Source organism: Cynocephalus volans, chromosome 3, assembly GCF_027409185.1.
Source record: "Cynocephalus volans isolate mCynVol1 chromosome 3, mCynVol1.pri, whole genome shotgun sequence".
Taxonomy (NCBI): domain Eukaryota; kingdom Metazoa; phylum Chordata; class Mammalia; order Dermoptera; family Cynocephalidae; genus Cynocephalus; species Cynocephalus volans.
The window spans coordinates 152,899,947-152,924,561 of record NC_084462.1 but is presented as its reverse complement, the minus strand read 5'-3'; the positions used below and the strand labels follow the sequence as shown (position 1 = coordinate 152,924,561).

General features: G+C 37.0%; 1 protein-coding gene across 4 annotated transcripts in view; it reads right to left on the bottom strand.

Annotated features, from left to right (window-relative positions):
* The window catches only part of SIPA1L1 (signal induced proliferation associated 1 like 1), a 131,538-nt gene that overhangs the window by 91,547 nt on the left and 15,376 nt on the right, over positions 1–24,615 (bottom strand). For all 4 annotated transcript variants that reach the window (XM_063088672.1, XM_063088673.1, XM_063088674.1 and 1 more), the window contains exons 2-3: positions 17,920–18,050; positions 11,438–11,626 (exon numbers count right to left, since the gene is read on the bottom strand). In XM_063088672.1, coding sequence (XP_062944742.1) covers positions 11,438–11,626; positions 17,920–18,050 — 320 coding nt within the window. The remainder of the gene's footprint in view (positions 1–11,437; positions 11,627–17,919; positions 18,051–24,615) is intronic.

Here is a 24,615-nt window from a genome sequence, read left to right as displayed (position 1 = left end):
CAGCTCTCTCCTCCCTGATATTCTGGCTTCCCTGGACTCACATCTCTGTCTCAACTGAGGGAGACCCCTGGGCTTCAGCTGGTTGCCTCTCTCTGCATTACGGTCTAGAAACTCTGTTCAGGCAGAAGCTGGTGCAATCTTAGGGTTCCACCTCATTTGTTTCCCACCTCCCGGACATCACTGTCCTTCACTGCCTGATGTCCAAGGTCATAAAAACCATTGTTTCACTGTTTTGTGCAGTTTTTAAGTTGTTTCAGATGGGAGGGTAAATCCTGTCCTCCTTAATCTTGAACAGAAGCAAAAATCTGCCTTCAGTTTTTAAATCAACTTTATTGATGTATAACTTCTGAACAGCAAACTGCATCGGTTTGATGTATACAATTTAATGAATTCTGACAAACCACCACAATAAAAATGCAGAACATTTCCATCACCCCAATCGTTCCTGGTTTCCTTTGTGATCCACCCCTATATCATGTAAAAGCCTCAGGCAACCACTGTCCTAATTTCTTTACTATAAATTAGTTTTGCCTACATTTTTGAAGAATATTTTCTTGGGTAAAATTCACTGTGAGAGTTACTCTCTTTTTGCATCTTAAAAATGTTTTCTGGCTTCCACTATTTCTTTATGCTTTACGGCCCAGCAAATGGTTAATTTTTACAGACAATTGTTTGTCTTACTGTTCTTCTTTGAAGATATTTTTTCATCTGGCTATTTAAAGATTTTTCTTTTCTTTTTTTTTTCATTTTGCAACTATTACTACAAGGGGCCTACATTTGATTTCCTTTGTATTATCTTGCTTAGAATGGACAGAGTTCCTTGATTCTGGCTTAATTCATTTCTTTAACTAGTTTTGGAAATTTCTCTACCGGTATTTCTTCAACTATTACTTCTATTCCCAAATAATGCATAAATATCTATTTCTGGAAATTCAGTTATACATATGTATTTCACTGTAGTCCACATGCCTCTTGGACACTTTTCCTTACTTTTCCATGTTTTCTTGTCTCCAGTTTTCAGTTAAAACTTGTCTGGTAACTTCATTAATTTTCTCTCTTGTTGTGTCCAATGTGCTCTCAAAACCCACCTACTTTCAGCTGGGTTTAACTTTTAATTATTTATTTTTTTAGTTCTACAAGTTCGATCTGATTGTTTTATAGATTCAAGTTCTCTGGTGAGCCCTGAATTCCATTTTTTATCTCTGTAGCCCTATACGATCACTGAAAGCTCTGATGTCTCCTAACTTTTTATGTGCTGCTTTATGCTAGACTTAAGCCCCAAGCCTCTTACATCCCAGTAAATGTACAAGAGAAAAAGCCCTATAAGATATTTTCAACTTTTATAAATTCCAATTTCTCAATCATTTTCTTTTGTGGAGCAAGTTTTGGGTGTCATATCTATGAACTCTTCACCAAACACAAGGTACCAAAGATTTTCTTCTATGCTTTCATCAAAAGAAAAAAAAATTTTTTTTCCCCCAATCTATGATCCACTTAAATTAATTTTTGTATAAGGTATGATGTTTAGGTCAAGGTCCATAAGTTTTGTCATAGACGTCCAATTGTCCTGACACTATTTGAAAAGCCTTTTTCCACTGAATTTCTTTTACACCTTTGCCAAAAAATCATCTGAATATATTTGTGTAGGGCCATTTCTGGTTTCTCTACTCTGTTCCACTGATCCTTGTGTCTATTCCTCCCATAATACCACAGTCTTGATTACTAAAGCTATATAATATGGCTTAAAATCAGTAGAATGATTTATCCCACTTTATACTTCTTTTTTAAAATTGTTTTAGCTATTCTAGTTCTTTTACTTGTCCGTATAACTTTTATAATAATCTTGTCTATAACTACAAAAAAATCTTGCTGAAGTTTTTTTCTTTTATTATGAATATTCATGGGACACAAAACTAATTGTCACCCCTCGATCCCATGATGTGAGGGCCAGATTCACACTGGCAGCATACCCATTACCAGAAATTGCATTTGTACCCCGTGTACAACACGGAATTATCCCCAACTTCACTACCCCTCCCCCATCCCCCCCTCCACTTTGTAGCCCAAGGAATGTTCTCTCCCTCTGCCAGACTAATGCACTACTGTGGTCTTTCTTTCCTTCCTTCTTTATCTCTTAGGTCCCACATATGAGTGAGCACATGGGGTATTTATACCTCTGTGCTTTGCTTATTTCACTCAACGTAAGTTTCTCCAGGTTCATCTAGAATTTCACTCTTTTTAATGGAACAGTAGTATTCCATGGTGTATATATATCACATTTTTCTTATCCAGTTGTCTGTCAATGTACGTTTAGGTTGGTTCCAACTCCTGGCTATTATAAATAGAGCTGCGATAAACATGGCAGTGCAAGTATCCCTTCAACACAATGATTTCCATTCCTTTGGGGACACACCCAGTAGTGGAATTTCTGGATTGCACATCACCGCTGAATTAGCCTATTCTATGGCATCTACAGTGCTTCTAAAGGTACCTTTTAGTATAGTTTTTTTTTAGTGGTTGCTCTAAATATCACTACCTATATCATATATCTGATCGCTGTCTACAGGTGTCAACATTATACCAATTGGAGTACTGAAGCTTTTCCACCCTTTACGCTCCTCCATTTATAAAATAATAGTCTTTAAAAATTCTTGTACATACATTTAATAATCATGCTAGGCACTGCTATAGTTTTTGCTTCAACTGTCAAAATAACTTAGGAAACTCAATAGGAAAAGTACTTACTCATATTTTTACTCTTTCCTTCTTCCTGAAGTTCTAACATCCCTTCTTCCATCATTTCCTTTCTGTTTAGAGAACTTCTTCTAATCACTTTTTTAGGATAGGTATACTGGTGACCATTTAAATTCTTAATTTTCCTTCGTCTGAGAATGTCTTGATTTGCCCTTCATTCCTGAAGGATATTATCCCTGAATTTAGAATTCTGGATTGACAATTGTTTACTTCTAGCATTTGAAAAATGTTATGCCATTTCCTTCTGGCCTCGATAGTTTCTGATAAAAAAATAGATCTGTCATTCAAATTGTTTTCCCTTATAAGGTAAGATGTCATTTCTCTTTTGCTTCTTTCAAGGTTCTTCCCTTGTCTTTTGTGTTCAGAAATTTTACTATAATATGTCTTGCTGTAGACTTCTTTGGGTTTATTCTGTTTGGGTTTTGGAAAGTTTTTAGCCAACATTTCTTTGAATACTTTTTCAAAGCCTGCCCTATTTTTCCTCTCCTCTGATGACACAACTGTTAAATATTTTATTATAGTCCCACAGATCCTGATACTCTAATTCATTTTTTCCCACTCTACTCTTTGTCCAGATTTGGTGATTTTTATTGTTCTATCTTCACATTCACTGATTCTTTCCTCTGTCTCTTCCATTTTGTTACTGAGCCCATCTATCAAGTTTTAAACTTTGGTTATTATATTTTTGGTTCTAACATTTCCATTTGTTTCTCACAGATATCTTCTATTTCTTTGCTAATACTTTCTATTTCTATGTTTTCATTTCTTAAAACCATTCTTGTAATTGCTCATTAAAGCATTTGTATGGTTCTTTTAAAATTACTGTTAGATAATTATGATAACTGTGTCATATCAGTGTTGGCATGTGTTGACCGAATTTTCTCTCAAGTTGAGATTTTCCTGGTTGTTGGTATGACCCGTGATTTTAAATTCAAATTTGGACATTTCAGATATTAAGTTATGAGACTCTGGATCTTATTTAAAGCTTCTATTTAGCAGGCCCCTTTTATTATCACTCCAGTATAAAAAAGGGGACACTGCCAGGTTGGGCTGGAAGTCAGGTTCCCCCCTTGGTCTCCACTGACATCTAAGGGAAAGGGGCACCTCTTTATTGCAGGGGTGCATCATTATTGCTCCCCATGTGGCTTTCAGTGACACTCTGGTGAGGAGATCTTATTGCTGGGTGTGCTGAAAGTCCTGACTCTCCATTAGGCCTCATCTGATACCACTCCAGTCGGGGGGCGGGGGAGAGGGTGGGAGAGGGTAGGAGGGGTGCCAAATTACCACTCCACAGAGATGAAAGTCCCAGCTCCCTACTTAGCATTCTCTAAAAATACTTCAACAAGAGTCGGGGGAGTAGGAGGGCTGTGGGGATTTTTTTGGTTTTGTTTTTGTGGTGTTCAGCTGTAGTAGTATAGAGGTTCTTGTTTAAAAGTTTTCTGTTCTTCTAAAGCTGTCCCCTTTTTTGGTCCTTTGGCTAAAGAGAATAGGCTTTGGGAGGAATTGTGCGTGTGTGTGCATGTGCGTGTACGTGTGTGCGTGTATGTTTCTTTGCCTGTTGGCACTTCTAGGTTGCTGCATCTTCAAGGTCAAGACTGAGGTATATAAGCAAAAATCTCACTGCTGTTCCATTCCTCAAATCCCAAGGTTCCTAGCCAGTCTGCTTCCTCTTTCCTTTCAGATTCATTTTATGTTTTCTTAATATATAGTTTTCATGGTAGCTGGCTATACTTAGTGAGTAGAATTACAGAAAAAAAAAAAAAAATAGATCTCCATCTTTCCAGATCCTAAAGTCTAAACCTAGTTTTAAAAAGTATTTTATTCCATTTTTCTGGTTATTCTCAGTGGGCAGGCTGGTTTGCAACAATCTACTCTGCTATTCATTACTGGAAGTGAAAACCTTGGCCATTTTTTAAAAAATTCCTCATGATTCAAATTGATGGCATTCACTTTGGTTTGATCTTCATAAACATAACTCTTAATTACTTCCTGAAGATATATATCTATATATTGTCCTCAAAAAAATGACAAAAAGATTGAAAAAATTCAGGGTTGAGAGCAAAAAATACTACTTAGAAAATTTATCCTCACTGGGTATTACTAACAAAAATCCAACCGCCTAAAAAATGATACATAGACATTTGGTAGAAGAGTTGTTTAAAAAAAAAAAAACTGACAGATGCTTTCAAAATGACTTTTATAAAAGTGCACAGACATATTTTAAATCCGTTTTGCCTTCAGCATAATATTCAGAAAACAGTCTGCACACACACACATACACACACACACAATAATCTGATCTAATGATGTGTTGTGCAAAATTTCTCACAAAAATATAAGACCTCATATTGAGTATTAAATTGGTAACAAATGTACCTGATTTGTTTTGACACTGAGATGAATTTCAATTATATAAGAAGAGCCTCTTCATTGCAGCACTATTTATAGCAGAAAAGGACTGAAATCAACACAAATGCCCATCAACAGTGAAAGTGACAAAAAACAACACAGCAATACAATGGGATATTATGCAGCAGTAAAAACAATGGGAAACCTTTCTATGTACTGACACAGAAAGATCTCTAAAATATATTAGTAAGTTAAAAAAAAAATACTTAAAGTATGCTATATTTTGTATAAGGGAATAAAACTGCATATGGATATTTGGTGCTGTCTTTATAAAGAAACATAGGAATAAATAAGAAACAAAAGTGACAATTATGGAGGAGAGAAGAGGGTAACAGGAACAGAGTGGAAATGGGACCCCTTAATGTAAACACAGTAATACTTTGATTTTTGCACCATTTGAAGATATTATCTACTTAAGATAAGTCCTGTAGAAAAGGAACTTGTTTTTTTTTTTTTTTATTTTAAAGCTGAACTTAAAACACAATTCACAATTTAAAATCAAGAAGACCTAAGTGTCTGCTATCAGTTACTCTGCCTTTTTGGACTGTGAACCAAAGAAGCCTCACTGCATGTGCCTCTTAGTCTTGCTCTGCTCCATCACTGCAAACTCCAGTCCTACCATAGCCATGTGCTCCAAATGCTAATACCATCAGTCATCTTAATCACAGAATCTTCTCACTGGAAAGGACTCCACCCTTTCATCCAATCCAGCCTGTCAAGCAAAAGAACAGGGATGGGCAAGAGCAGTGTAATCACTACTGTGAACAGACAAGGCTACAGACGCCACTGCCTTCCTCCTCAGACCTGATGGCTGCCATGTTTATTTCCTTCCTGAGAATGTACATTGAACCAACTTGGTAGCCATCTCAGCTTTAAATATGAATTATCTAATATTATAATCTGAGAGAAGATTAAAATTCTAGGAACGGCAATTATTCTCCCAAAGCTTCATTTACAGAAAGTTGTTTTTGGAAGAAATGTAATTTTTAAAATTAGCTGCCTGAATCATAAAAGAAAGTGGCTGGTCAAACTCACTTATCCTCACAATAAAAAAAATGCAACATGGCAATGAACAGGCAAAGTCAGCAAGAAAATTCTATTCATGTCCTTAATCAAAGGATTAGTGCTATTCATTACCGCATAAACACTGCTTCTTTCCTTATATCCATTCTTGAGATATGCACTGCAGACCAAAATTAAATATGATCACTTCTCCCCTAATTCTAACTCCAATAACTTGAAGGACAACTTTTAAAAAAACTGAAAACACAATAATATCATTTTGTTGCATTTTAAATAAACATCTAGAAAAACAGTGGAAATACTCATTAAGGCAAAATCCCTACCATGTACATGAAACCTGACATTTTCTAATGACAACAGGACTACCAATTTCTCTACTACAAACTGGCAATTGTACTTTAAATAGTTGTAAACCAGGCCTACTCCAATTTTATTTGGGTTTAATATGCTACACTTAATGTTGGCATTGAAGTCTGCAGCAATAAGATGTGCAGCCATCTTTCCAGGTTCTTCTCCCACTCGTGGGGAGGAAAGGAGGATGGGTGTACAGTGCAGTGGTTAAGAATGCAGTCTGGAGTCTGAGTGCCTGGATTCAACACCAGCCTCCACAGATCCTAACTGCAATCAGCCTCTTTGTGCCTCACAGAGCTCTTGTCTATAAAATAGGAACAATAAAAGCACCTACATCAAAGGATTCTGAGAATTAAAATAATTCATGTTAATTGTTCCACACAGTGCCTGGCTTAGTCATTGTTCAACAAAAATTATCTATTTTTTTTACCCTCTTACATGTGCCTCAGACTCCTATACAGTTGGGCTGCTTGCTGCTCTCTTCCCTATTAGGCAGTGGTTTTTACTAGGCAGTAGAACCTAGAAGTTTAAAGCATACTATTCTATAGGAGCAGCTCTGTATCTGGAGTAAAGGGCACCACCACTTGGCCTCTGTCTTTTTGTAATCACTAGCAGAGGGCACACAAACTGTGCTTTTGTCCCTCTGTGCTTTGTTCTTATTGTTCTGAGTCTGGACCACCCTACTGCCTATTCTCAGGCCTGATGAAATCCTCCTCCCCTTTGAGGCCCATCTCATTCTGATCTAGTTAAACAATTATGACTTGTCCCCACTGACTTGCACTTCCATTGCTCTTTGTTTGCAATTCTCTTATTATACTCATTATATTCACCCTGACATCCATTACTGTCATTTATGACCTTGTCTCCTTCATGGATAAGGACTGTGTCTTACTAGCCTATTTACTCTCCACAGTATTTAACAACCTGTGAAGAGTCGTACTCGAAAAGCATTTATTAGATTTGAAACAGTCATGCTTACTTGTGAAAGTAACCATAATATATTATCTATGAAAGGAGCTCTCTCATGGGATGTTTATAAAGATTAAATGAGATAATGCATGTACTTACAAGTTATTATTTTATCATTATCAATAACAGCTAGCATTTCTTGAATGTTTACCACACAAAGTGCTCTGCATGTGTGAACTCCTTAAAACGGGGTTTGGCATAATAATCTCTCATTCCCCTTGCACAGAATAGATGAGATATAGGTGTTTTTTAAATGACTGTTGAAGAAAAATGGCACTGATTTACAAATTTAAAAGTAACTGAATTGCCTTTATTATTAAAAAGCTGACATGAATAGACAGTGAAATTCTTAATACTTCACAGCATAGTTTTAAGGATCAAAATAATTCAAGATATGCAAAAGTACAGGAAAAATTGCAAATCTTAAAAATGAAATTTGTATCTAGTATTCAGGACTACTAAGGGATGAGAGGGGAGGAAAATGGCACTAAGCTTCTGTAAGCCTCAATTCCCTGGAATGTAAAATAAGCCTATAACTGGAACCTACCACACAAGGTTGCTGGGAGGATTAAATCAGATGATACCAGTAAAGTGATTAGAACACAGTAATAATGAAACATATATCTACCTAATTTGTTTTTATCATGAGAGATGCTCTCAATCATCTCATAAATAAAGATCTCGAAACATGATGGGTAAACTAAATCCAGAGTTGACCCAAGTTTTCTAAGGCACAAAATGTTCTAAATTCTTGCCAGTGTGAAAACACTGGCAAGTTGGTTTTATCTTTTCATTGCCATTTTATATAACAATGGAAATGGACATCAATAAATAGTGAAAGCCCAGTAAGGTATCAGAAGGAGAACGTGAAAGCTTGGAAAAGCCAGAAAGCATATATTCATTTTCTAAAATAAATTTCTTCAGGAATTAAAATGCTTAGTTTAAACCCTACATACATATCACTGTTGAGTGAAATGAAAAATTATTAGACTTTTGTGCAATGATTTCTTTTATATTTTATAGATAAAGTTTTAATTTGTTATTCTGTTAATTTGAGTTTTTAATAGTGATAAAATGAGAAAATAAAGCACCAAAGATCTGAAAGGCAAAATACCACAATATAACCAACAGTGTTTTCTTTTTCCAAGCATAATTATGTAAGCCACTTAATAAGAGTAAAAAGATATATTAATAGAATCATTTAAATAAAATTTAAAGGGAGATTTAAAAATTACTTTTAGTGAGTCCAGTTTCCTGGTATCATATTATAAATCTCTTTAAATATAAGGATATACAAAGCTGGAGAATTTTTAAAATGACAACACAGATGGAAACTAAAAATGCTTTGCAATGATTCATATGTGTAATATACTGCACTGATAAGCATTTCCTTTTTAAAATCTGTATTTGTAAAGGCACCAAAATAATCAGTTTCTCAAAATGATCCCAAGGCATCAACGAGATTTCCTACCAAAATTACTCTCCAGACTGAAAGCCTAAGTATGCATGTCATCTGTTTTATATCAATACAAGCCTGGCTTTGAATGCTATGTATGGAGATAGAAAAGACAGAGGCCAAGTGGTGGTGCCCTTTACTCCAGATAAAGAGCTGCTCCTATAGAATAGCATGCTTTAAACTAGTTCTGGACTACAGCCTAGTAAAAACTATTGCCTAACGGCGAAACTCCTACTTAATGGGATAACATATTTAATGCACTTACTTCCCAAGTAAAATTGGAGAAACTCACTCTGCCAAATTTTAATTTTGCCTAGAGAAGTCATTAAAGAAAACAACTATCATATACTATCATTAATAACTGATGAAGGAAGGAATATTTTAATACTCCCAAGGATAGAAAGGTCATAATATCAGAATGGCCAACTTTGTGAATTAAATAAATTTAACTTTGAGTTAAACTCATTATAGTGTTCTTATCTTTCCTGTGTGGATGAAACCATAAAGTATTGATCAAAGATTGGCACCATCTGTGGTCCAATATTTTGCAATCACTGACAGAGGGCACAAAGTGTGCCAGAAATCCCATAAGATGTTTATAATTGAGGTATACATAGTTAAAACAAAAGAAAACAGCAGTAAATACCTCCTTTATATAAAGTAACATGTTCTGATATAAATTTAGAGTGTCAAGTGTATGACTATATTATCATTGTCTAGATGTTTTTATTCTCAATAATTTAATATCATAAATTATTAATAATAGCAACTGAATCAATCAAGTTGAACCTAATTATCATTTTTCTACTCCTTTGTTAGAATGCATGTCCAGAATATTTATTGGAAAACAGCCCCCAAAACAGTTAAGTTTATGCATCAGTTGTCTTTCAGACCATTCGAAGTTCTTCAAATTTACATGTTATAAACATGGACACTCACAGCATTATTTAGATATACATATGGAATAAACATTACCTGTGCATTATGAAAAGCAAAATGTATAGAGAAAGGAAGAATTTTAAAAATTATGTCAACTTGGTTCATTATATATTTCTTATTGGCTGAATTAAAAGAATAAACATACCTTGAAAATGATTTTTTTGGATTCCTATTCATTTTAATAAAATTAGAATTTTTGATTAATTAAGGAAATATCATCAAAAATTGTTCACAAAATGACATTCAATACCTGGACCAATTTTATTTTTAAATAAAGTTTTTTAATGCAATGTTAAAACTACTACCACCCATTGCTAAGATGCACTATGGCTGAAATGCTAGCAGAAAGAGATGAAACAAGAGTACATAAGTATAAGATCTACAGAATTAGCCCGTATGTTCAACTTACTCCAAGCAGAGTGTGTATAACACTTGCTGGTTAGAGAATTTTTCAGATCACTACTCTTCATCCTCTTCCCTCCGCTGCCTCTGTCTGTATGGACCATCCTATCACACATCTGCATCTCGACCAAAGAGCCCCCACATTTAGGTACAGGAAGAGTGGAGGGAGAAAATCTTGAGCATTTTAACTTTGTTACTGATTAGGACCCAAATTTTAAACTATACTATACTATATTTACTATATTTAAAAATCATAGCTAAAATACATCTTTGGTGGTACTAGTAGACTTTTAAAATCTAGGGTTTTAAGAACAGTGTGGTGTAGTGGCCAACAGCACAGGCTTTGAAGCAGACTGCTTGAACCCTGGTTCTTACAGCTTATTAACTGTGTAAAATTGGATTTATTACTGAATTTCTCTGTGCCCCCAGATTCCTTATCTCTAAAATGGGAGTAACAATAGTGCCATACTCATATAGTTGGAAGATTAAACAGGATAACATATTTAAGGCACTTATAACAAAGCCTGGCAAAAACGCTCATTAGTGTTAGCCATTATTATTACTATATTAATTATTATTCATGTAATAACATTCTTACTGTACTGTATTACTGATATTATTATTAATGCCACTACTTATTCTGAGATACTTTAAAAATTCACTGCATGTATGGAAGACTGTCAAAAGAGTTGAACAGGCTGGCTGGTTAGCTCATCTAGTAAGAGTATGGTGCTATAACACCAAGGTCAAGGGTTGGGATCCCAGTTCCAGGCAGCCACAAAAAAAAAGTTGAGCACTGTTTAAGTACCCTTTCAATTCTGACTGAGAGAATTTTATCAGATAAGAAACGCTAAAAAGGTTAAGAAAAGAAAATGAGTAACTGCAAAGAGAATATCCTTCACAATAAATGGTATCTGTTTTCCCCATCAAAACCAGAAACTTATTAAGGTCTGTATTCTGGAACCTGAATAGGAAACCTGAGCAGCAAGAATGCTCTCCTCTGAGGCTGGCTGGTTGGTTCAGCTGGTTAAAGCACAGTGTTGATAACACCAGGGTCAAGGGTTCAGATCCCATTACTGGTCAGCCACCCAAAAAAAAAAAAAAAGAGCGTTCTTCTCTGAAAGCCAAACTCACCCCTTGTTCATCCAGTTTCATGAGCTGCTCTGTGACTTTGGGAGTGTTGAAGGCCAACCGCAGGCACTGGACACTAAGCTCGGGAATCACGTGCTCCAGCACTTCTTTCAGAGGCAGCCCCCTGGCTGTCGAGTGCTTTGCCGTTGAGGGAATGGCATCCTCCAGGACCGAACCTCTCAGTGTCATGAGCTGAAAGAGACAGGGGCTGTGTTGAGGCCTCTGTGGAGGCAGGAGATAGATGAACACATCACATGCACTGCAGGCCTAGACGGCGGGGCTCCTTACAGAGCTGGGGGGTGACTTCTGATTGGTTAAGCTCGCAAGGCAGAAAGAATGAGAAAAGTGATACACGATATTTTATATGTGAAGAAAGAAACCATTACTTTTGAAAAGACCCAGGCAAGTCCAAAGGAACTCATAATCAAGCCTTCTGAAGATATTTACTTAAACGTCAAATATAACATTTCCTTAAAGCGATCAGTAAGATAGGGGTCTCTATATGGCTATTCAGTGCATCTAAGCACTCTGACCAGGAAACTAAGAAGGAGGTATCCCAGAGAAATATCTGAAGAAGAAATACTTAGAATTTGGATGTTATACCTTTTTGACTTATTAAAGGGAAAGGGCTTGGAGGTGGGGGGAATAAAGTTTTAAATTTGATAATGCAGGGCTGACAAACATATACTATTCATATCCCCAACTGCTGCTACAATAAGACAATGACTATAGTTAGTACAGCAGCACAGTAAACAGCACTTGAAATTACTTTAAATTTTCCTTTATTTCTTAAAATAGCTTCCATTATTATGAAATATAAACTTGAGCAAAAACATTTCCTTATCTAATGATGATTTGCTGGAGACAAGTTAACCAGACATGAAGTCTAAAGTAGTCTTACCTGCCAAGAATTTATACATGGCAAAGTTAACATAATTTAAATATTGTATGGTGAAAAAACTCATCAAAATTCCATTAAACATGTAGATTGTAAGGCATTATTGTGCAACAGGAGCTACAAAAGCTACTAGAGGAGTACAAGTTGAGGGAGGTGTGTGGCATGTAAAAGGCCAAGAGGTGAGAAATCCATGAATGAAATCTAGGAAGGATATACAGATAACCCTGGAATCACGTGGGTCTACGAGAACACAGCTGAAAATCCCGTATAACTTTTGACTTCCTTAACTACAAGTTAAAAACTTAACTACAAACAGCCTACTGTTGACTGAAGCCTTATGGATAAATAGTCAACCAACACATATTAACACCCATATATGATTAACACTTGTATGTATTACATACTGTATTCTTATAATAAAGTAAGCTAAAGAAAATGTTATTAAAAAAATATAAGGAAGAGAAAATACATTTACGATATTTATACCATGAGTTTACATCATCTGTTTACAAGAATTTATTGAAAACAGTATTTTTCAGTATTTATTGAAAAAAACCCATGTATAAGTGGAGCTGTACAGTTCAAAGGTCAACTGTATTTACTAAGGAAAGTGCAACAAGGTTAGGTCCTAAAACAGTTCGAAGGCAGAGAACGGATCAGACTGGCTCAGGGCATAAGGAAAGGCTCTTGTTGAAGGGGTGGCATTAGAAAGGGACCATGAAACACAGAAGCAATTTCTACAAAAAGAAAATGTCAGAGAGAACACGAGCAAAGGTATGGAGACAGGGAGAAGCAGGCGCAGGTGGACAGAGCGACTGCTATAATGGACTAAGGAGAGGACAAGGGAGGGGTGGACGAGGAAGCTGCGAGCTACGAAGAGCAGAGCCCTGATGCTGACTGAGGGGCGAGCACCTCATTGGGCCCAAAGGGGATGACGAGGCATACTTTCAGAAATTAAGCTGGCAAGCAAGACGAACGGCAAGATGAAGAAACTGAAGGCAGGTAACACAGTTAGAAGGAGGCTATAACAGTCTTCAGGTAACAGGCAAAGAAGGTATGATATAGGATTAGCAGGGAAAATGGAAACCAAAGAAAGAATTACCAGGGAAGTAAAACCTATAATATTTGTCAGCTGATGGAGTCAAGAGAGGTGAGGATAGAAAGGGCAAAATTCATCGTCTTACTCTCAACACAAGAAAAAGGTACTTGAGGTATTTGCAGTCTATTCATTTGATAAGTATCTTCTTTATTTATTCATAAATGATTTCCTCTCAAGTAACACATAAAAAACATTTTCCTGTTACTTAATATCTAATTTGACAGAAATAGTTTTTGTTTTGTTTTTAAATCATGGGAAACAGCTGAATAACTCAGTTGTTGGGCTCTTCCTTTGGTGAGATAATGCACGTCTTGGGATATGAAACCACAAAAGCTAGAGGTATCCTCAATTTGGAAGCCAAGACCAGAAATGTGAATCACTGCATCCTGAGCCACAGAAAGACAGCAGCTAACTTCACAGAAGTCAGAGCAGAATGACTCATTTTTTACATTTGAATTATTATTATTACTGATATTTTTGTTAATGACTTACAGAAACAAGAAAAGAGTCCTCATAAGTCCTTGTGTCCTATGCTTAAAAAACACTCACAGGCCATAAAATTTTGTTCATAAACAAACTGCCACACCAGAAATATATGAATGGTCTTTTTTTGTTTATGTTATGCAATAATTACTTCTACTGAAATGAAAGAGGTTTGTTTATTTTTTTATTTTTTTATTTTTTAAAGGTGACCGGTAAGGGGATCTTAACCCTTGACTTGGTGTCAGCACCACGCTCAGCCAATGAGCGAACCAGCCATCCATATATGGGATCCGAACCCGGGGCCTTGGTGTTATCAGCACCGCACTCTACCGAGTGAGCCACGGGCCGGCCCCCGAAAGAGGTTTGTTTATATTTACTATCTTGATGCCATTTACTGAAGCCACTGGGGTGTCATTATGATGACCATGTTTTATTTTTTCTTGATGTATTCATCAGCATGAGAAATTAATAATATGAGAAGTCCCTAACACAAATTAAATCTTATTTCATTACGTACCTAGTAAACTGGCTTCAATGAAAAACATGAGGTGGCTGTCCCACAAAATCCAGGAGCTATGGACAGGGACCAACATACAGAAATACTTCTATCAAAGGACTTTTGTTAATTTATTTCTATTAAAAGACTTATAAAAACATTACAATTAAACCACATTTAAGTATTATTTTTATTGGAAAGAGAAAAATTACACAAAAGATAGTGGCAATAAGTTAAATAAACAGAGGAAGAAACGGAGGGAGGGAGGGAGGGGTGGGAAGGAAGGGAAGGGAGGAAGAGGCGTCCATCAGGCATGTAGTAATGAACAACTGAGATAAAAGTCCCCACCCTCATGGGGCTTCCATTCCAGCGGAGACTGAAAGCAAACAAAATAAGTACAATATATAAGACAGCATTAAGTATTAATGAAAAATAAAGCATTGAATTGGATATGAAATGGGGGAGGGGGTAGGACTTTTAGATCCAAGGAAGTCCCTGTGATTTATGACTAAAGGACAGAAGGAAATGGGGCCACCAAGGGGATGGGGGGAGAGAATGAGGGAGTATCAAAGCCCTGGGGCAAAGGTGTCTTGAGGTGGTCCCAAGGGGAAAGAGGCCTTTCCTCTGTGGCTGGAAAAGACTGAGCCAGGGGAGTTAGGAGAGATGAGATTAGTCTGCAGAGGTAACTAAGAAGCTGATGGGCAGCGTCTCCCACGCTAGCAAGGACACTGGCCTTTATTCACAGGGTTACGGGAAACCCCTAAAGGACTTTGAACTGAGGAATGACAAGATCTGGATTACATTTCAAAAGGATCTCTGCTGGGTTGAAAGGAGGCAGGGTTCAGGGCAGAAGCAGGGAAACCAGTTCTGAGTAAACCAGGCAGGCCCAGGCCTAAACAGTGAGGCTGGGAGAAGTAGAGAACTAGCCGAGTTCTGGACATACTTTGAAGGCAAATCAACAAGTGCTGCTGACAGACCAGATCTGGGGAGTAGGAGAGAGAAGAGAGGAGTCAAGTGCGACTTCAAGTTTGCTGGCCTAAACAAATGAAATAAATAGAGTTGCCAAAAACTGAACATTAAACTGAACTTTGAAAACGTGTGGTAATGGTTTTTTGAACATTTGACTTGGACATTTCAATCAACAGAGTAAAAAGACAATCTACAGAATGGGAGAAAATATTTGCAAACTATAAATCTGACAAGAGATTAATATCCAGAGTATACAAGGAACTCAAAAAACTTTACAGTAAAAAACCCCAAATAATCCAATTTAAAAATGGGCAAAGGAGATGAATAGACATCTCAAAGGAGGACATATAAATGACCAATAGGCACATGAAAAAATACTCAACATCACTAATCATCAGGGAAATGGTAATCAAAACCACTTTCAGGTATCATCTTACACCAGTTAGACTGGTTATTATCAAAAAGACAGAGAATAACAAATGCTGGCAAGGATATGGACAAAGGAGAACCCTTCTACACTGCTGCTGGCACTGTAAATTAGTTATAGCCATTACGGAGCATAGTAAGGAGTTTCCTTAAACAACTACAGACAGAACTGCCATACAAACCAGCAATCCTACTACTAGGTATATACTCAAAGGAATGAAAATCATCATGTCGAAGTGATACCTGCACTCTCATGTTTATCACAGCTCTATTTACAACAGCAAAGATATGGAACCAACCTAAATGTCCAACAACAGATGACTGGATAAGGAAAACGTTGTACATATACACAATGGACTACTACTCAGTCATAAAAAAGAATGAAATTCTGCCATCCTCAGCAACATGAATAAGCCTGGAGAAAATTATGTTAAGGGAGACAACCCAGGCACAGAAACAAAAATACCACATGTCCCTCACCTATAAGTGGGAGCTGAATTAATAAACAAATAAACAATAAAGAAAGAGAGAGAGAGAAAGAAACAAACAACAATCACAATAATACACTGAACTTTCAGAAGAAAAGAACAAAACTGTGGTTACTATAAGTGTAAAGGGGGAGTGGGAGGGAGGGTTAATGAGAAATTAATGAGAAATTGGTTAACAGATGCAAAGAATGATTACATATTGTAATGATGAATAAGCTTACTATCCTGATTTGACTATAACATATTGTATACAACTACTGATAGTCAACTTTCTACCCCACAAATATGTATAATCAATTATCAATTATGCTTCAATAAAAAAAAAGACAATCAGAACAAACAACTCACGTGCCAAGAGGTCAACTGGGGGAAAAAAAAAAACAAAAAAACCAGGTACCCCTAGCTGGCTACTATGTGAAAATATCCTTTTATATAAAATAAATTGGTATAAATCCCCTCCCACCCCCCAAAAAGAAAGAAATCTGGTGGGATCTGGAAAGCTAGAAATAAGCAACACCTATCTACAACTCCAAAACACAAGTACATCCTCTGTGCTCTTCATGCTCAACAAAAGAATTTTCACTACTTAATGATTAGCTTTGACATGGAAAAAACATACATTGGAGCATGTTAATTCTTCATTTCTGTGGCCACTATAAACAACACATTAGATACTAAAGTCTTGCCTTTAAAAATCCCATTTCTAATTTCCCCAGAGTTCAAGCTTAGGAACAATTACTAAGTGAAGCCAACTTGTGAAACTTGCCTTGCATTCAGTGGGGGAAATGAAGCCAAATGCCCTATTTAAACTACTTTCAAAACCACTGTTTTCTAGATATCTCAATGGGGTATTTATAATGCACAACAAAAATCCTAAAGTGAATTAGGAGCTCTGCAGCAATAAATTGATAACTGGCACAATTATATAGATTTAGAAAGAAAACAAAGAACCTCATAGTCCCAAACCTATTCATGAGTTAAAAAAAAAAAAGTTTTGTTGGCCATTGTCTCTTACTTTTCCTTTTCACCCCAAGCTTTATTTTAAAATAAAAACATACATTTTACGTATTTAGGTTCCTAAAAAGCTCCAAGAGCTTTTTTCACCCACACTTAGATAGCCCCTGGTTCAAAGAGCCAGCATTCTAGGTCTCAAGAGACGGCAAAGTGAAAGTGGAGGAAAGAGGAAAAGAGTCTCTTTCCCTCTTCTTGGGTCCAAAAGTGACCTAAGCAATAGCTTGGAAGAGTAAATTAAGTCTTCGGTGGCCTTTTCTGGTCCATAAGTCCCCTGGCTCCTCAAGCTGGCTCGATGCTTTCAAGCTGCCCCAAGCAGGGCAGGAAACATCCCATTTGGGATTCGGAGGGCTCCAATTTCCTTGAGCCACACTTAAGGAACATAGCTTTCCGTGAATCAAGACCCACCAATCATTTATTGCATCTATCCAGAGCTAGATGGAAAGAAAGGATCCAGATCTAACCATCTTGCCCACCTCCATCGCCACCTAAATGTTTATTCCAAAGACATTTGTAACCATATGTTATTATTAAATTTAATTGTTTTGCTACTTCTACTAGTCTATTTTTTTCCCACTTCAGTGAAGCCTCAAACCTTTCTCATTTGTAACTTACCTCGCTAGTTCTAAAAATTATTCGGTAGTTATATGCAGATCCATTTTCTTTCATTTCTTCTGGTTTTTCCCTTCGAATGCTCACAGCCACCGGACCAAGATTTTCATCAGCCCCAAAATAGTTCCAGTGTTCTTAGGTAAAATAAGATAAAACAAATTTAGAAAATTTATCTAACACTTTGAAAATGTTATATTCTGCTCAGTATTTAAAATCACCACTCAGAAATTACTCTATATCAATAAAATGTAAACATTTAACTATTATTAAATATTCTTCAGTGAGTTATTAAAACAAGGACTTGGTTACACAGGTTTAGTTCCAGAGGAGATCACACCAAACAGAAGGGGCCTGTTGAGTTCTTTACTTCTGTACAACTTACTACTCTACTATTTTTTTTTTAAAGAAATTAGTGTTTTTTCCCTATATTCCACCATTTAAATAGATACATTGTGTGTGCTTCCTTGCCTAAGGGAAGGTTTATGTCAGGACTTTTTAGCTTTAGTTAAAAAAAAAAAAATCCTAAACTTATTGAGAGTAGAGTTTGAAAAGAGAGGGATTTCCCCCAGATTAAAAAAGATTCTCCTGAACTGGAAAGAGGAAAGTGATGTCACAGCTAAGTAGTACTCTGCTCCCAGGTAGCCCATGTATGATGCAGGAGGAGCTCAGAGGAAAGAGCTCGGGCTGCCCCAGGGAAGCAGGAGCCGGCACCCAGGGCTCTGGCCATTACTAATGGTTTCCATGGAGTAAGCACAAAAGGCATCTGAGGCCACAGAACCTGCAGGCCAAGTGTGGCTGGGAGAAAAGGCATCTCCTAGATAACCAGTGTGACCAGGTGACTGATAGGTCAAGGCCTCTTCTCAATGTTCTGGAATTTTCCAAGGTCCCAAACCTTAGCACAACCTTGGGGAGTGGGGAAAAGCCTCCAAATGGTGTTGAATTTACCTGCCTCCTGACAATAAAGGTCAGGATTAAAATTAATTTATAGAAAATTTGAAAGTGATATTTACTGTGCACCCAAGTATATACTTCTTTAAAAAAATTAAAATTGTTGATATGTACATGAGATATTCATAGATGAGGAAGTCCATAAAACACAGAAATGCATGAAAAGATGGAGTAGATAACTTTTTCTTCAAACTTCCAAAATACTTATTGTATATTGTTTTATTTCACTGACATGTGACATGGTACATTATACTCATATAAAATACATGTATATTTGAATGTACATGTTATTCTCATACAAAATAAATAAGTATTTGAAAATCCATGAGAATAATAAGAAACAACGGCATAAAATGTCTAATCGTGTAGTTTTAAAATGTAGGTAAATGCATATGAAAATACAAGTACTTAGGAAAGACTGCAAAAGATATAATCATAAATACGGAGGGCTCTCTAACACTATTATCATAATCCATGGAGATTCAAAATAAGGAAAACACAATGGGAACACAGGCAACAAACATCTCATATATGGACAACTGAGAAACAAGCCAACAGATGTCACAAGTTTCATGTACAAACACTCATAAACACCTCAAAGCACAGCACAGAGAATCACACTCACGGGTGATTTACTCTTACTTTGTACACCACAACTCTAATAAGCTTGGTTGTCTGGTCTTCAGCCCACAGCTTTATTTCAGAGGTATGACAATTCCAGATGCTGACAAGGTCCAGAGTGTAGGGCTGATACAGACTTGCATGCAGACAGCAATGTGATAAACAACTGACAACCAGGGAGAAAACAGAAAGGGGAGGAGACAGAAATAGCATAAAAGAGCGGACAGGAACTTAAAGAAAAACAAGACAGCAGTCTGGGGCCATTTACTCTAGGAGCAAAGAGCTCAACACCCTTTAATAACTTCAGAGGACATTGCAGTACTGCAACACAGACAATAGTGGATGAGCGTGAGTCACATTCACTATTGTTAAATAAAGTTTGGCCTAAAAGGTTTCTTCAGATAGAGTGAACTATAACCTAACTTGATGTCTAAGCAGACTGTAATCTACTCTTGTAACAAGGAGCTGAGTCAATCACAGGCAGCCCAACTGTTCAAACCGTGTTCAAATGAAGCAAAGGCCCAACTGTACCCAATCCAGTCGTTACTGTGCCTCACTGCCATTTTCTGTAGGTCACTTTCCTTTTTTGATCTAGAAATCTTAGCTGACCACGCATGGCCCTGGAGTTGCTCTGAACCTGTTCTGGTTGTGGCAGCTGCGTGATTCATGAATCATTCTTCACCAGATTAAACTCTGTTAAATTTAATTTGCCTAAAGTTTTTCTTTTTAACACTATAACTCTATATTCTGGTTCCTTGCACTTCATGGACTCAACCACAATCCAACTCTCTAGAAACTCTTCAAATACACACCACGTGCCTCAGGAAGGGCAGGTGGGATTGCGGTTCTCTGCTGCTGGAGAAGTTCATGAAGGTACAGGGCTGCTGTCAATTTATCATCAACCTGAGCTGCTGCACATCCTCCAGCTTTCCCTAGTCAGCTCTCTGTCAGATTCTCCAGAGCAAACATTGCAAACATTCTCTCTCCTCCTTCAAACTCCCCCCACCTATCTTCTCCTCAGTCTTAGCAAGTGACAATGCTGTCTACATCACAAAGAAAATAAAGAAGCCATTTCAGAATCAAAGTTCCTTGTTATCTACGATCATTCCCACAATTTTACCTGTTTTCAGACATGCTTCCTTTTCCTTACAGTTCAAAACCTAATCCCCCCCTCCATCCTGGCTGCCACTCATTCCTCCTTCCCAGGGAAGCTGATGCCATGATCATCCTCTCTGTCTTCAGTATCTCCCCTTCTACTTGCTCATTACCATCATCATCTAATCAGGCTCGGGTCTCCATCTTTACATACACACTTACTCCCAACTCCTTATTACCCTCCAGAACTAGAATTCCCTCTCCTCTTTCCTTTCTTCCACTGGAAGCTTCTTGAAACAGCGATCTAACTCCTCACTTCAAAATTACTATCATCTGACTTCCACTGCACAGATCACCAAGGACTACCTTAAAGTTAAAACAAATACTATACTTGTGGTCCTTACCTTGCTCAAATTCTCCACAACATCTAATTCAGATGATCATTTCATTTTTTCTAGAAACACTCCTACTTCCTGCTTCAATGACATCACCTCTAATGATTTTCCTTCCACTCCTCTGGCTGTTGCTTACCTCCCCTTCCTCTTTCCATTTGAACATTCCATCCGCTCTCAGAACTTCAATTGCCATCTCCATGTTGACATTCTCAAAAGTCTACATGTCCACTCCAGACTTCTCTAAGCCCTAGATCTTCACATTTACCTAATGAAACTGTCTGTCCCATGGGCATCCGCAAAAGCAAACCCATCACCTTCCCCCCATAAACCTATAGAGCTATCCCTGCAGTCCCTGTTTCAGCAACTGCCACCACATTTGCCCAGTTGCTCCTGCCAGACCCACTACCATGCCCTGTGAATTCTAGTTCCTAAACAATCCTCAAATCTATTTACCTGTTCTCCATCCCACTGCCACTGATTCACCCTAGTCATCCCTTGCTTGAATATTTATAACAGTCTTCTTACTGGTTTGCTCTTATCCAACTCATTCACACAGCAGCCAGGTGATCCTTCCAAAATGCAAACCTGACCAACCACAACTAAACATCCTCCTCTGCTTTCCCAAAGGTTCTCGGATACACTTCATGGCTTTCCCAAAGGTCCCCATAACCTGTCACCAGCCTATCACTCCAGCCTCAACTCAGACCTATCTCTATCCTTCTAAACCCTGAGAACCAAATACACTGAACTTCTCTTTCAGTTGCTCACTATGCCTTTTTCATCCAAAAAACTCTGTTAGAATATTCTTCCCACAACTTCCCTTTCTTTGGCTAAGTCCTCTCATCTTTTAGGTCTCATCTGAAGTGTCACTTAGATACCTTCTTAAAGAGTGATTGCTTATTGGAGCAAGATGAAAGTGTCTACTTTGCATATTAATACTAATATTTGATTTAAAAGTATTACAAATTCATAAAGACACAAATTGGTAAAAGCAAATATTTAATATATCTCAAACACAAAGATTTAAAAACATTACAAAACAAAAAATGTAAATTTATAAAAATATAAATATTAATCATTTTAGTATTAATGGCAGATAAAATAAAAAGTTTTGTTTAATTTTTTTCTTTTTCTTCTCAGAGTCAACACGGAAATATTTATTTTAAAAATAAACTAAACCTTACATAAAATAAACTAAAATACATAACACCAAGGTCAAGAGTTTGGATCCCAGCACCAGCTAGCCACAAAAAAAAGAAGGAAAAAAAAAATTAAAGATTAAAAATGAAGAATACTTTGCTAACAATAAAAACTGTAAAATTAATGATCATTTAAAACATTTTTTTGCATGACCCTCAAAACCCGATTATATTTTTGTGCAATAAAGAAGTATATTTCTGAGCTGGGGGGATGGTGATAATTATAAACCAACTTCAAACACTTTCTTCACACTCTGTTTTCAACAAACCTATCTCTGGTTTGATAACGCTGGGAAAATCTTTTGGAATTTGCGCATATGTTTGTGTGGAAACATCAATTTTTTTTTTTTAATCGAAAATGAGCTCTAACTCTTATTTCCAAAACAGCATTTATAGTCAGCCTTCATCTATTTCATTTCCACCAGGATAGACGGAGATTTTGGTCCAGTTTTCTGTGTTAAATTCACTACTGTCATGATCAGATTCCATTTGTTCAAAAAGTCTGTCTTTAGTAAGAATTATTCTTAAAATAAAAGCCTTGTTTTTGTCAACTGTTCAGTTCATTTTTTCTGCTCCTGAGGATTATGGAGATATAGAAAAAAATCCTTTCTACATGAACACAACTTTATTCAATTCAAAATCCTAAGGCAGACCCTCTGGGAGAGAAGTGTTTGGTTTAGCAATTCATCTGAAATTGAATTTTTGAGTTCTTGAACTGTGTTCAAGACAAGTGATTCAGATTTTTGAAAATTAAAATAACAGCCTTGTAGGGACATCTTCAGCTGGTCCTTCTGGCCACTCTTGGCTCTGCCTGTCCTGCAACTTCCCTGGACTATAGGGCCTCTGCTCAGGGCCCCGGCCACTGGGCGGTGCTTCTATACTTGTGACTTGATGCAGCATTTGTTTTTTTTTTTCCTACCAGCCATCTACCTCCATTCTTCAGCAGTGGAGACAGCCATCAACTGCAGGGAGCTCTCCCAGACAAAGGCCTAATCAGCTTTGTCTCTCTTTTGGGGTAGAAAAATGAGAAGGGAAGGAGAATAAGGACAGGGGTGTTATGGATGAGAAGTGTTAAAGGAAGGCAAGGAAGACTTTGATGAGGGAAATCAGAGGAGGAAATAGAGAAGGGAAGACCAATTGGAAACTCAAGTCAAGTAGATAAAACTGCTGATGGGTGAACAAACTGCTGATGGGTTTACATCACCAAAGATAATATTTTAGAGCCAGTGTACTATATGCCAAAAACCAATGCTGCATCACAACGTAATGCAGTGAAGCAAAGCACTTTGCCAAGAACTCTATTATTCACATCAACCATGAAAATATAGGTACTTCCTTCTTTCTTGTAGATGTGGCAACTATGATCTAGAGAGGATAAGTCACTTAGCCACAAGTAGTACGCAGCAGTACCAGAATTCAAACATTATTTTAACTACTTATTTCAAATCCTCATTTTCTTAGCCATTGTATGAGGGTACATCAACGTTCGTGGAAAAATTTGCATTATCTCTTAATTCTATTTTTCCATGAACTTTTTGAGGGACCCTCATATATAACATTATGTTCCCACAAGTTCCTAAAAATTTACTATGAATAAAAAATAGTAAAATAAAATTTGATGCCTAAAGGGATAAACTACTTATCTTGTCAGGTCACATATAATGCTTTATTCCTTGATGTGCTGTGTAGCCAAGGTTTTACTGTGTTGAAAGGGAGAGATAAAAAGGAAGAGATAATAATGTCACATCCATACATGGTTGACCCCCCCCCAACTGCTCATATTTAATACCTAAACAAATGTTTATAGTTTTCTTATTAGTTCTGGTTCTTCAGTTTTAACAAGGATGGTACAAAAGTGCCAATGAGTAGCTCAGCTGTCATTCGAACATTCCACATAAATGGCTATATTTTTGGCTGATACAGTCACAACAATAAATTATAAATTTCACATTCTTAGAAAGAAAAAATAGTAAATGGTTCAAAGCTCCAAGTAATCAGATCAGATACGGTCACATCACCTGGTTATAAGTTGTACATGAGCACATGTACACAAGGCAAAAATGTTAAGCCTGGTACTATGGTTTGAGTACATACCTCAGAAGTTCTTATGTTGGAAACTTACTTGCCAATTTAACAGTATTAAGAGGTAGGGCCTTTAAGAGGAGACTAGGTATTGAGGGCAGAGTTCTCATGAATGGATTGATGCCCTAGGCAGGAGTGAGTGAGTTCTCTGGAAAGGGAGAGCTTGGCTCACTCTTGGGGTCCTTTCATACATGCTTGCTTGCCCTTTGGCTTTTCTGCCTTGTTATGACACAGTACAAAAGCCCTAGCCAGAACATGCCTCCATGCCCTTGGACTTCCCAGCCTCCAGATCCATGAGGCAAATAAACTTTTCTTTATAAATTACTCAGTCTCAGTTACTCTATCATAGTAACAGAAAA